This window comes from Macaca thibetana, chromosome 5 (assembly GCF_024542745.1).
Source record: "Macaca thibetana thibetana isolate TM-01 chromosome 5, ASM2454274v1, whole genome shotgun sequence".
NCBI lineage: Eukaryota > Metazoa > Chordata > Mammalia > Primates > Cercopithecidae > Macaca > Macaca thibetana.
In genome coordinates this window covers 39,209,774-39,223,594 of record NC_065582.1, presented here as the reverse complement: position 1 = coordinate 39,223,594, position 13,821 = coordinate 39,209,774, and the positions used below count along the sequence as shown (strand labels likewise).

General features: G+C 35.0%; 2 protein-coding genes across 7 annotated transcripts in view; one reads left to right on the top strand and one right to left on the bottom strand.

The window, feature by feature from the left end:
* Positions 1–13,821, top strand: part of RPS3A (ribosomal protein S3A) — a 1,130,248-nt gene that overhangs the window by 619,306 nt on the left and 497,121 nt on the right. The window lies entirely within an intron of this gene.
* Positions 1–13,821, bottom strand: part of LRBA (LPS responsive beige-like anchor protein) — a 758,453-nt gene that overhangs the window by 327,109 nt on the left and 417,523 nt on the right. For all 4 annotated transcript variants that reach the window (XM_050791167.1, XM_050791166.1, XM_050791168.1 and 1 more), the window contains one exon: positions 1,707–1,831. In XM_050791167.1, coding sequence (XP_050647124.1) covers positions 1,707–1,831 — 125 coding nt within the window. The remainder of the gene's footprint in view (positions 1–1,706; positions 1,832–13,821) is intronic.

Below are 13,821 nucleotides of genomic sequence, written 5' to 3'. Positions count from 1 at the left end.
GATTTTAAACGTTCAACAATTAAAATTTATTCATTCTTAAGAATCCTGTAATTCTTCAAAATGGTTAAATGTACTATTTTTGATAAGAATATATTTTAATAAATTCTGTATTAAATCTATACCACAAATTTTAAATTAAATTATTGATATCTAAGGATAAAAGGTTAATAGTCTATATGCAATTTTACAAAACAAATCATCCCCTTCCAGATATAAAAGGAAAATGTTTTTATGAAAACATATGGCCATGTATAGATCTCAGAACTCACAAATTACTGTAAATGATGGTTTAGAAGAGAGAAAAATAATTAAATTTCAAATTTTAAGTGGACATGGCAATAGAAAATTGCAAAAAAAAAGTTTACTTTCTCAATGTAAGCATCATTAACCAAAAAAACCCAGAACCCCCCCAAAAATAAACAAAAAAAGAAAAAAAAAAACCTCTGAAATCTGTTATCACCACCTAAAAACTATATGAACTCTAAAAGCAAAAGTGGCCTAATTAATTCTACATTTTATTTCTCTTTCTCCACCTCCTGTAGTTGAAGATGTAGGGCCATGAGACTATTATTGCTTTTAGATCACTTTGTTATTGACTATTCTCCGTATGATCATTTATTTTAAAGGACTGATGTCACATTTGGTGTTATATCTGATGACATATTGTGGACATTTTCTTCCAGAAATGGCTCTTTAAGGCTGAGTGCAAGAGGTTAAGCTGCCTGACTGAGGCCAAACCTAAGATTACAGATTTTTACTCTAAATTCGTAATATCCTTACTGAATATAAATTAACATTTATTTTGTATACTACATATTTCCATTTAACCACAAGCTGCTGCATGTTAAAAAAAATACCCTGAAAAAGGAAAATTAAAAGTATTTCTGACCTTATTAAAAATCAATTTATATTTTACAAAATCAGAATAATTTTAACATGGGGAGAAGCATTTCCCCCTTAACCAATATATCTTAATTGACTTTCAAAAATCATAAAATAAGTGAAATTTTATGATAAAAATATATACTATCAAATCCAAAGGACCTTTTCACTTTTTCCAATTTACTTATCAGACTTTTACCTAAACTGAATCATAGTCATATGCATTGTAACAAAAAAGGAAAAATGTTTTGTTAAGCTCTGATAACAAAATAATACAGAATAGGAACATATGAAAATAATGTTTATTCTATTTTTCCATGAGCCATCTATCATAACCATCTACATATCAAGGCTCAGAAAGTATCTAGGCACTTGGACATTTATTATTATCTTTCACTTCATGATCTCATGCTAAAATACCACGACTGGGGGAAAACCATGTATACACAACAGAACCTGGAAACTTATCTGGTTTGAAAATGCTGTCTTCCTGATATTCATGGATTTAAGGCATGCCTCCTGGATTCGTTTACTCAAAGCTGAATGTGTCGCTTAAAAGGAGACATATTTAATCTTTGTACTCTGAAACAAAGGGTCTATGTTAAGTAAGTTTTGTATGTGTAACATAATAAATAAATATACCCGATACCATAATTTAATAGGACTCTATAGTAATTATAAAAATTTAACTTCTCTTTCTGGTATGAATAACCATGAAATGTGGTGTTGGACCATTTTACAGTGCCTTGTAATAATGAAGTTATGCTCTTCATTACCAAGTCCTGTACCTGCTGCTATTGGCAAGGAATGGTTTATACACTGACCATGTTCCACGGCTGTTTTTAGTGTCGCTTCAGGATGTGTCGATCCTAGAGGGTTACGCACAAATCGTCGCCGGCGCCGCAAGTCATCTTCCCAGTAGTCAAGGCGCCAGAACTCACGAGGACGACTACAATGAAACAGAGAAGCCACATATGTTAGCAATTATCAAACAGCGTGGTAGCACTGAATTTCTGCATAAAGCTCTCCTTGTTTGCTCTGCCTTTTTTTCCCTCTCCTTCCACTTAATTCTCCCTCCATCTCACACTCCCCTTTCTGCAATCTTTAACTTAGGTATGTCCTTGAAAATAACAATATCACCTTCTAGTCTAAGGAACTCCTTTTCCTTTTCTTGGAAGGTGAAATGAGCACTAAATACATCATTTTGAAATGAATTGCTGACAGTGTGATCAGTTTCCCCACACTCTAGTGGCATGTGCTCTGATTTCAGCCTCATTTCAGCCTCAGCAGGGCACCTTTCTCTGTAGCTGCATTTATAAACCAGAATAGGGAAAAGGCTATTATAAATATGGTATAGCATTACCTATATTAATCAAAGTCCGTCCCCCTTCATTTTTCTTCCTAATTTGTGCCTTTTTGCACAAGGTCAGTAAATCATACCATGAATTCTTGGTCCGGAAAGTGTTAACTTTAATGAATATCTCAGTTACATGGTTATGTATGTGATAATAAAATATTACTCTGTTTAGATGTGCAGGAATTTAATTAAAATAATCTCTTAAAATATTCATTACATTTAGCCCCTGAGGCTTAGAACAACACAAGAAAATGCATTTCTTTTCCATTTACTGTTTTTAAATAAACCATTCCTGTAGAGTGAAATAGCAATCTATTTTCAAGCAAATCAGATTGGATTTCTGTTTTATGTACTCTGTTTTTATATTTAATTAAAAACTACATGCTATATGATGTGCAATAATTGCTATATCAAAAGCATACTTTTGGAAATGTATCTTTAAAAAAAGGTTTGCTCATTTCAAATTCTATATTTTTCCCTATTACATAGACATTTTATATGGCAATATATAAATGTTAGCTTTCTCTCTTGTTAACTAATCATGATCTAGCATGCTGGAAAAATATTTTATAATGAAAATACTGAAGGTTTTTCAGTTATAGTAAGAAAAAATCTCTGTAGAATATATTAATTCAATAAAGATATACAGCCTGAACACCTGTAAGTTTCAATAATGAAATTAAAAAATTATTCATAATCAAAACTTCTTCAGGAATGACTAATACAAAATACAATCTTAGTTATATTTCATGAGCTAATAAAATTGTATCTGTCAGCTTTGACAAATTAGTAGTCTTTATCAACTGACAGTCCCAAAATACCCAAGTAAAAGTTACCTTTATTTGATGTTTTAAAGATGTTATCTTTAAAAATTCAAAATAGGTTTTTAAATAAATACTTTTATCAATTAAAAAGCATCTTGTATTAATAAAAAGCATAAATAAACAGTACATTATTTAAAGAAAATTTTTTTAAAACAGTAGAGACTGATCTCTGAAAATGCTGAAGGGATAAGAACATCAAATATTTCCTTGGTTGATTTTGGTCAGGAGAAGGAGATATAATGTAATCGAAATGTAATATAAAAAAAGTATAAGAATCACAGTTCTCAAAAAGGAAAAATTAAAAAGCTATTATTATATATTTCTTCATTATTCTGTCTAAATTTGAAATAAAACCACGATGTTATTTAAAAATAAATAAATAACCACAGAATATACACACAATCAAAAGACAACAGTTGTTTTAATTCAATTAATAAAATGAAATTCTCCTTAGGTGAGAAGGAAAAACGCAGTACACAGATGGCTATGTGTAGGGCTTTGATAGTCATGGAGCTTGGATAGGCACTTCATCATTCTGCCTACCTACATTTATCTGTGAAAATTATTATCAAATATCAGCCAGGATGCAGTCGTGAATCACTGGCTGCTCCTCGTCTTCAGGGGAATGATACAATGAGGTTCTATTCATCAGTGCGGCAATCGGCACAAGTAATTAGTTCCCTAGACTGAGATCTCCTACAAAGCCTATTTCAGTCAGCACCACAAACATATGACGATGTAAAGCTAATGAAAGCTGTTCAAATTTGTTAACCTTTTCTGCCATCAATCCTTCTAATACGCTATGCTTCAGTATTATGCAAAGGTAGTAAATTATTAATTTGTCATTCATCCATCCTTCTACATTTTGAGTCAAATTAAATGATGTCATACTTCTTGATAACAATTAAAATTATAAGAGATGTTAAGCTGCTATGATAAAATTATGACTAAATTAGGTAACAATAGATTCTCCTATAATGCACCATAGTGAAGTCAAATTCAATGGCTATTAAGCTTATGCACAATAACTTTTATCACACAGCAGAAAAACCAGAGGAATTACAAAATTATTCACAAATTATCAAGTAACTCAAAGATAATATCTATAGGAAAAATAACCAAAATTAGGAAGAGAAAAACAATAATATTTATTTTTATACCTTGACACTAACAAACAATGGTCAAAATGGTGATGTTTGGCTAAAACAAAAATACCAATACATCAGGGAAGTGAGAATTTGTTCACATAATAGAAATGAAAGTTAAGTTTCATTTCTGCTAACTATATATACATGTATGCACACATACATACTGTCTTCAAATATATTCTATCAATTTTTTTTTTTTTTTTTTTTTGTTTGTTTGTTTTTTGAGACGGAGTCTCACTCTGTCACTCAGGCTGGAGTGCGGTGGCGCAATCTCGACTCACTGCAAGCTCCGCCTGCCGGGTTCACACCATTCTCCTGCCTCAGCCTTCCGAGTAGCTGGGACTACAGGCGCCTGCCATCATGCCCAGCTAATTTTTTGTGTTTTTAGTAGAGACAGTTTCACCGTGTTAGCCAGGATGGTGTCAATCTCCTGACCTCATGATCCACCCACCTTGGCCTACCAAAGTGTTAGGATTACAGGCATGAGGCACCGTACCCAGCCTATTCTATCAATCATTTTTTAAAATACTTAAAAAAGGTCCAAATAGAATAAAAGACTCTGTAATACCTCAGCATGTTAATATTTACAATCTCCTGAAGCTATGTCACTTAAGGACTACTTTTTCCAACACAATCCAGTTACAACACAACTAAAAACAATCTGAAGACAAAGCAAATATCACTTAGTTCAGATCACAGATCTAGAAAGAATTATAAAAACGATTTCAAAACACCAACAATTTCAATATATTTTTTGAGAGTCTCTTCATATAAAGCACTGCTCCAGGTGATATAGGATACAAAGTTCTCATGTAATGTACTTATAATCAAACAGTTAGCTATTAGTCTCATTTGAGAAAATAGCATTTATCATCCAATTTCAGATGGTGAAGGTAATACATGTTTTTGGAGAAAAGGCCACACACCCGCTTATTTGAGATGAGGTTCATTACTAGCATGTTTAAAGCCATTTACATAGTAACAAATCTGGGTCTAAAGTACAATGTTTTGTTTCCCTAAGTCTGCTCCCTCCAACAACATGTACTCTCAGTATAACGCTCTACCACATACACAAAAATATGAGGCAGACTTTGTCATTTTTAAAACAGTATTATAAACGAGAATGTGTAGGTTTTGGTCTTCAACTTACTTTCTTCACTTTCATTTAAGAAATACTGTTCCCTACCCCGTCACTTCCTCAAAAGCCTCATCTAGGGGAAAGAGGATACAAAATTGGCAAATTTATTGATAACATAGTAATCCAACCCTCTTCCCAAAAGGTTATAAAGTAATTAAAAGATTATACATTTTTATAGTTATCACCATGGTATGACCAGCAAAATTTAAAAGACTTCATGTATTCAGAAACAGATTGTTGACCAAATATAAGCATGGATAAGATGAGAAATCACTTATTCTGGGACCTTATAAGTACATATCTAGATCACATTATATACCTATACCTTTATATACCTGTATCTATCCCCAAAAGTTACATTAACACTACACAATGCCCTTTCACAAACTTCACTCATATCCATTTCCACTAAGATTCTCAAAATATTCAAAGTAAAGAGGTCAGCCTAAGTTTTAGATCTGGAAATACTATTTCCTTCAGAAGACATAAGACCTTCTCTACAAAGATGCCCTACTTAGGGCTCCTCTTAGGACACAATCTCCAGGTACTAAAGTCTTTGACTGGTAGAACATAAGTCTTTAAAAATTTATGAATGGCACTCAAGTTAAATACTATAATCTTTCTAAATTTTTTTTAATTTAGTTTTTTCGTTCTTTAGTCTAATTTCAGAGACTGAAGTTAAAATTACCAGGTAAGTCTATTGGACTTTTCTAAGTATACATCATCTAATTATGTTTCTACTTTTTAAAAAACTTTCATGTTATGTGTTTGTATACACACACCTTTAATACATCACTATAATCTACATAAAATAATATAAAGCAATGTCACAGGCTTTTTTGTTTTTGTTTTTGTTTTTTTGAGATGGTAGAGTCTCTGTCACCCATGCTGGAATGCAGTGGCCCAATCAGGGAACAAAACAAAGCTCACTGCAGCCTCTAACTCCTGGGCTCAAAAGAGCCTCCTGCCTCATCCTCCCCAGTAACTGAGACTACAGATGCACACCACCATATCTGGCTATTTCTTTTGAATTTTCTTAGAGATGGGATCTTGCTATGCTGCCCAGGCTGGTTTTGAACTCTTGGCCTCAAATGATCCTCCTCCTTGAGCCACCTGAGTATATGGGATTACAGGTACAAGTCACTGAGCTTGGCTGGCAATGCCATTTTAATACATAGAATATATGTTTTATGTTCTACAAGAACTGAATTTGATAGATTATTAAATTTTTAGAAAGAAATATAACTCAAACATCAATAGATAGGCTATTTTTTCTATTTCCTAGGCCCATTATGGTTGCTGATTTGATCAGGTAGAACAAATGAATAAGAATTAAACAAATGAGAATCACCTGGAAGAGGTAGAAGTATTAAAACAAAATCAACAACTAAGGTACGATTCACATTTTTCCTCTAATAGTTAAATGATACAACTATAGAAATCTGATTATTATTTTTCTCATGTTAATTGTAAGAATTTTAGGCTGGGCAGTGTGGCTAATGCCTGTAATCCTAGAACTCAGGGAGGCTAAGGAAGGAAAATTGCTTGAGGCCAGGAGTTCGAGACCAGCCTGGGCAACATAGGAAGACCCTGCCTCAAAAAAAAAAAAAAAAAAATTAGACAGGTATGGTGGTGCATGCTTGTAGTTCTAGCTTCTTGGGAGGCTAAGGTGGGAAGATTTCTTGAGCCCAGAAGTTGGAGGTTGTTGTGAGCTATGATGACGACACTGAACTCCAGCCTGGCTGACAGAAGGAGAGCCTATCTCCAAAAAAAAAAGTAACTGTAAAGTTTAGATCTTTTGAAACCCAATTAGCCAGTTAACATGGTATGAATGGCCAAATATTCTAATAAAATACCAATATATTTTCTAATAACAAGTATTTATTATTTACCTGAGCCAGCTGTGGGAATACAAGGATTATTACAATGTTGTCCCCGATCTCATGGAAAAGGCAGATGCAAAAACAAATAATAAGAATTCAGAAAAGTATGTGTAACAGAACAGAGCTCTACAACATGGCTATTAAGGTGCACACAGGGGGCACTTTTCACATCAAAATTTTTGTAAATAACATGCCCTGGAGTTATGCAACGCTCATTGTACATTACTAAATGCCACCGCCCAAGTGCTAGGAGAACACTCACTTTACCCACATATCCCCCAGCTCCCCTGCCCCACAGTTCAATGCTCAGGCTCCTTTCTTTCTCTGGAATCCCAAAGTTAAATCTAAACTTGGGAACAGGAAACAGAACAAAGCCCTTCAGACACTATCAGTGGCAGTTTCACAGTCAGTATTTCCCTGACGTAGGAAAAAGTGGTCATATTACAAAGATGCTTGGTTGTCAAAACACAAGCAAAATTCAATAAAAAGACTAAAATAATTAAGTACATAAGAGAAATATTAACATTTATTTAACTAAAGCCATTACGTTTGCGTCGCTATATAAAAGTTGTTAACTTTCTGGACATTGCTGTATTAAAGCACAGTAGTTTCCAGAACAATGTTAATTATTGAAATCAGTGGTAGCTATGTAAGTATCCCAATTATTCTACAACCTAAATGAACTGGAACCTATTATCTAATTAGTCAAATGTATGCATGTCTATCATCTCACTGGTTTTAGTGTCATTTTAATGTAACTTAAATATAAGTCAATAAAAGTACATGAGTTTTAAACAGAAAACCTGTCAAAACACAATCATATTAGAAGATTTTCCCGTTTTCAATCTGGCCCACTTTCCTTTGGCAATACCTGATAAATCTGGATAACCTCAACAGAAGTCAGTAATAAATTCTTCTAGCTAAAGTTCCAAATCCTAGAAAATTTTAGCACTTCGTATTTTGTTCTTAAATTTTCACACTGCCTGTTTTTTTAAACTTCTATATCTGACTAGTTTCTATTTCCATATTTTTAGATTAAAAATTCATGGTAGACATTAGTTACAACTTAAATAAATGGTAACCCCTAAAAAGCAGTAAACATTTTCAGTGCACTGTCAGCTTGAAGATAAAAGCACTTAAGTTCTAGAAAGGTTTCACATTCTGTATAAATCTTGATGAAATAATGTTCAGGTACTATAGGGTCTCATACAATATAAGACAATGCTTTATCTCACAAACTGAAATCTATGGTGCCTTCATGAAGATAAAAAGAAAATTAACTAAAACCTCTGTTTACAAAGTACCAATTATAAATCAAGTGCAGTTGATCTATGCATTATGCTGTCTTAATGAAAAGGACACACAAAAACAAAAACAAACCCTTCAATTGTGTGGATTCTAGCAGAGAAGACATATACTAAAGCAGAATTCTTTCTTTATTGAGGCCTGACATGAAGATTTTTTGTTACAATGAGACGCTGGAGTATCTATATTTTATTTAATTACGTAAAATCAAATTTTACGTAGTTAGGAATTTCTGCATGTCACTATTCAATGTATGTCTGTATTTTTTTTTAAGCCATCTAGATACCCATCTTCAATTAATTATTAGTTTGGATATTTTGCAAAAATATAATTCTGCAACCAAGTTAATTATTCAAGAAATGATCCCGAGCCTTTCCTGTCTGTTGTTAGCCTGTGGACCATTTCTTTCTTCACTTAGAATTTTTACCAGGGATTGAGTAAAGTTATGAGACTATCCAAATCTGGTGTTATACTACCAGTTAAAGCTCTAACAAAAGAACCAGAAGCCTTAAAGCTCACCTCAGTCTCACTATTTAGACAAATCTATTACACTGTCCCCAAATACCTAATGTAAAAAAATTCACCAAACACTTGTTGAGTGCCACAATTTGTACCAAATTGTGGTACACACAAATGAATGATGCTGGGCTCAGCCCACATAGGACAATGGGGACAAGGAAATTATGCAATATAAAAAATAACAAGTTAAAATAGACTATATTACTTTAGGTTACTCTGTTTTACACACTCTTCTCTGTTATATACAGTAGCGCCAAGCCTCAACAACCCTGCCATGATTAAATACTGCTATTCTCATTTTAAAGGTGACGAAAGTAAGTTTTACCCATTGGTAGTAAATAATAAAGTCTACTGACGTCTAAGCCAATGAGCTTTTCACTACATAGCATTTCCTCTTGAACATCTTATTCGTTACTATTATAGCTATGATCAAAGTACTAATTAACCCTGACTGAGAGGACTGAGGATTTCATTAAGATTTAAATGAGGATCTATTTTGTAAGTTCCATGAAGACAAGGGTTTATGCGTAATTCACTGACCAAGCACAGTAACTTTTACAAAACAGTCACTTAATAAATAATTGATCAAAGAGTAAACCAATGACTTCTAAACAGAAACTTAAATGATAAATAGGAGTCTGCTGAACAAAATCGAAAAGGCACTACAAGCCAAGAAATAGCATGGATAAAGGCATGGAAACATAAAAGGGCACTGTAATTTAAGGAAGTTTTGGTAAGAAATCACAGCTAGAGAGTCTCAGGATGGCAAAAGTCAAGGTGAAAAACAGGTTTAAAACCAGATTTCACAAGGCCTTGTATAGTTAACTAAAGTAACTACCTTTACATCCTAGTCTACAGAGACAGCATCAGGCTTTCACAACAGAGGTTTAATATGATCAGGCTTATATGCACATGGCAGCAACATACAGAATGTCTGGATTAAGGCAGTTAGGACGGACCCTAGAAGTGAAGGCTTGACAGACATATCTGAGGTAGAATAGATAAGACTTCACATGATATTCAAATATGGAAGATGAGGAAAAAGATAATGAGAATGAAATCAAGGGTTGTAACAAGATGGAAGTTAGAAGATAAAGATGTTAATTAAAAATAAATATGTGTTAAACAGGCCTGACTGGGAAAAATAATCACATCCTAGATGCCTAATAACATCCAGGCAGGTATCTCTAACAGCTAAGTAATATAACACTGGAACTTGAAAGACAAGAGGCCTGTGCTAGAGATTTAAAATAGGGAGATTGACCAGGCATGGTGGCTCATGCCTGTAATCCTAGCACTTTGGGAAGCTGAGACAGGTGGATCACTTGAGCCCTAGAGTTCAAGACCAGCCTGGCCAACATGGCAAAACCCTCTCTCTACAAAAGATACAAAAATTAGGCAGACACGGTGGCTCACGCCTGTAATCCCAGCACTTTGGGAGGTTGAGGCAGGCAAATCATAAGGTCAGGAGTTCAAGACCAGCCTGGCCAACACGGTGAAACCCCATCTCTACTAAAAATACAAAAATTAGCCAGGCATGGTGGCATGTGCCTGTAATCTCAGCTACTTGGGAGGCTGAGGCAGGAGAATTGCTTGAACCTGGGAGGCAGAGGTCACAGTGAGCTAAGATCGCACCACTGCATTCCAGCCTGGGTGACAGAGAAAGACTCCATCTCAGGAAGAGAAAAAAAAACAAGATACAAAAATTAGCCAGGTGTGGTGGTGCATGCCTGTAGTCCCAGCTACTTGGGAAGCAGAGGTGGGAGCATCTTCCGAGTCCAAGAGGTTGCGGTTGCAGTGAGCCGAAATCGTCCACTGCACTCCAGCACAGGTGACAGAGTGAGATCCTGTCTCAAAAAATATACAAGAAAATAGGGAGATTGATTAACCTTAGGAGTCAGCAGATTTAGTACTCATTTAACAAAAATGTATGAGTGTTTATTGTAAGCCCAGGTATTGTGCTAGACTCAGAGAAGAGTCTATTGAAAGGACAGGAGAAAGATAGGGATGAATATTGCAGAAGAGAAAAGGATCAGTAAAAGAAACAGAGAAGTAAGTAACAGTGCCTTACAATCAGTAAGACAATGGACGAACCAAAATAGAACAGTGCCAAAGACAAATGAACAAAGATGTTTCAAAGCAGTGAGTGGGTACCATTATTTAATTCTGCTTAAATATGCCCAAAAGGATGAAAAATGAAGAGAAGCCTTTGTTCTTGTTTTGTGTTTTTAACAGCTTTATGACATATAATGTATATACCATAATCCTCACCTGTTTAAAATGTACAATTCAATGGTTTTTAGTATATTTATGGAGTTGTACAATCATCACCATAATCTAATTTGAAAACATTTTTATCACCCCAAAATGAAACCCCATACCCATTACCAGTCATTCCGCATTTTCCCTTCCTCCCAGCTCCTGGCAATGATTAGCCTACTTTCTTTCTCTACATATTTACCTATTCTGGACATTTTATATGAATGGAATCCATATAATATGTAGAATTGTGTGACTGGCTTCTTTCACTCAGCATGTTTTTGAGGTTCATCTATGTTGTAGCACTTATTAGTAGTTCATTCTTTTTATTGCTGAATCATATTTCATTGTGTTGATATGCTGCATTTTGATTATCCATTCATGTATTGACGAAAACTTGAGTTGTTTCCATTTTGTGGGGATCTTTGGGTTTTACAATAAGAAAACAGAACTACTTGGTTAACTATCTAGCATTCACTTCTCTCCTCTTTCCTAATAACTGAATTACAATTTTGTTTAGATATCTATCACTTTTTAAATGTTTCTCTGACTTATGGAAAGCTGACCAAATTATGATATTTCCTGTCATTCTCAGCAGTTACTGGTTCAGGAATCCAGTTTTGAGAGGCTCACTGCATAAATTCTGCCTAGCAACCATTTTTCACCAATATGAAATGGAAACCTTCTATTCAGTGGTTGAGACAAGAGTTCTTTCTTTTTCCTGATGGTCTGAAGCAATGAAACGTGTAGACCCAGTTGCTGGCAGTCAAAACGCATCCATGAGAGAAGCCAGATTGGAAATAGTTTACACATCCAGGGACAGAGAACAGAAAGAGTTGCAGGAATATGGAGCTAGAAGTGTGCCCCAAAGCCTATACATACCTGTACTTCTACTTATAAGAGATATTATACTTCTTCATAATCTGTTTAAGTGAAGAAGTTCACGTGGTGCAAGGTTTCTTATTACTCGCCTTTGAAACCATCTAACAGATACATGGATTACTGGTGATGCTGTGAGCAATTTGATTACACTGGTTGGAAGGAAAAGCAGACTCATGCTTTGGTGGCAACAGTTAATATTGATTTCCTCTTCAAAAATTTTGACCATGAAAGGAATTAGAGAGCTAGGATGGTAGTTTAAAGAAGGTAAAGAACAGACTTAAGCATGTTTGCAGATGGAAAAGATGAAGTCCAAAGAATTCAAAGAAACTGAAGATGGCATTGGGGTAGGAGGTGGGTAGCAGGAGCAGGGTTTGAGAAAGACAGAAGAAGTATGATTCCATAAGAAGATAACATGATGAACTTGGAAGTAACCGAGGTCATCTCTTTCTCTGTGGCAAAAATCCAAGGATGTAAGACTCTGTACTTTAATAAATTCAGGGCTGAAGAGAAAAAAAACTAAAGGCCAGATTTTGACCTGATTATTTCTATTTTTTCTACTAAGTAGCATATTTTTGACTGAAGAAAAGAATAGAGGGGTAAAATTAGAAGAGGTGCCTTGGGGAATACAAAAGAAAGCTGACAAAGGAAAAGTTTAACGATGATTAAATAGCTTATGAAGGTCCAGCTGAGTTTGGAAACCACTGAGGTAATGTAGCATCAATCTGCAGAATTGTGTGATTTTCCTATGCCCCGACTCTGACCATACTTAGTAACCTGGGAGAAAGTAAAAACGCAGCTGAGGCCAGGCATGGTGGCTCACACTTATAATATTACCCAGCACTTTGGGAGGCCGAGGCGGGTGGATCATGAGGTCAGGAGTTCGAGACCATCCTGGCCAACATGGCAAAACCTGGTCTCTACTAACGATACAAAAAATTATCTGGGCGTGGTGGTGTGTGCCTGTAATCCCAGCTACTCGGGAGGCTGAGGCAGGAGAATCGCTTGAACCCAGGAGGCAGAGGTTGCAGTGAGCTGAGATCGCATTATTGCACTCCAGTCTGGGTGACAGGGTGAGACTCCATCACAAAAAAAAAAAAAAGCAGTTGACCTGACTCATTCAAGATTTAGGACTGATTTGGTTGGCAGACCAAAATAAGGGAAGTTAAGGAAAATGAGTAGGCTAGTAAGAATCCCTGGGATGACAATGGGTGATAAATCCATGATCTTTCTGGACTTCAATAAAATAAATAACATAGGCTTTATAGACATTGACTCATTGGGAAATCAAATTTATCCTGCATCCCAAGCTACGTGTATTGATGATAACTAATCAATATAACTGGCTTATGATGCAGTGTAAATTTGGTTTTCCAATGAAACAATCAGTAATTCTGTTTAATCAATATATCCAGTCCTCTTATTTACTGCTATTATGTTTTCAACTTGTACTAAAACACACCTAGAATAAAAGAATGGAGGATTATACTGTATTTGAAGACTTCCTTCAGTCTTCAAAAGTGATAGGATCACTAGCCAGGAGATGAGGATAGGGAGGAGAAGATTGTTGTAAATAATCATGGGACTGAACAATCTATACACAGAAACCATCTGAAGGCTTAGGGAG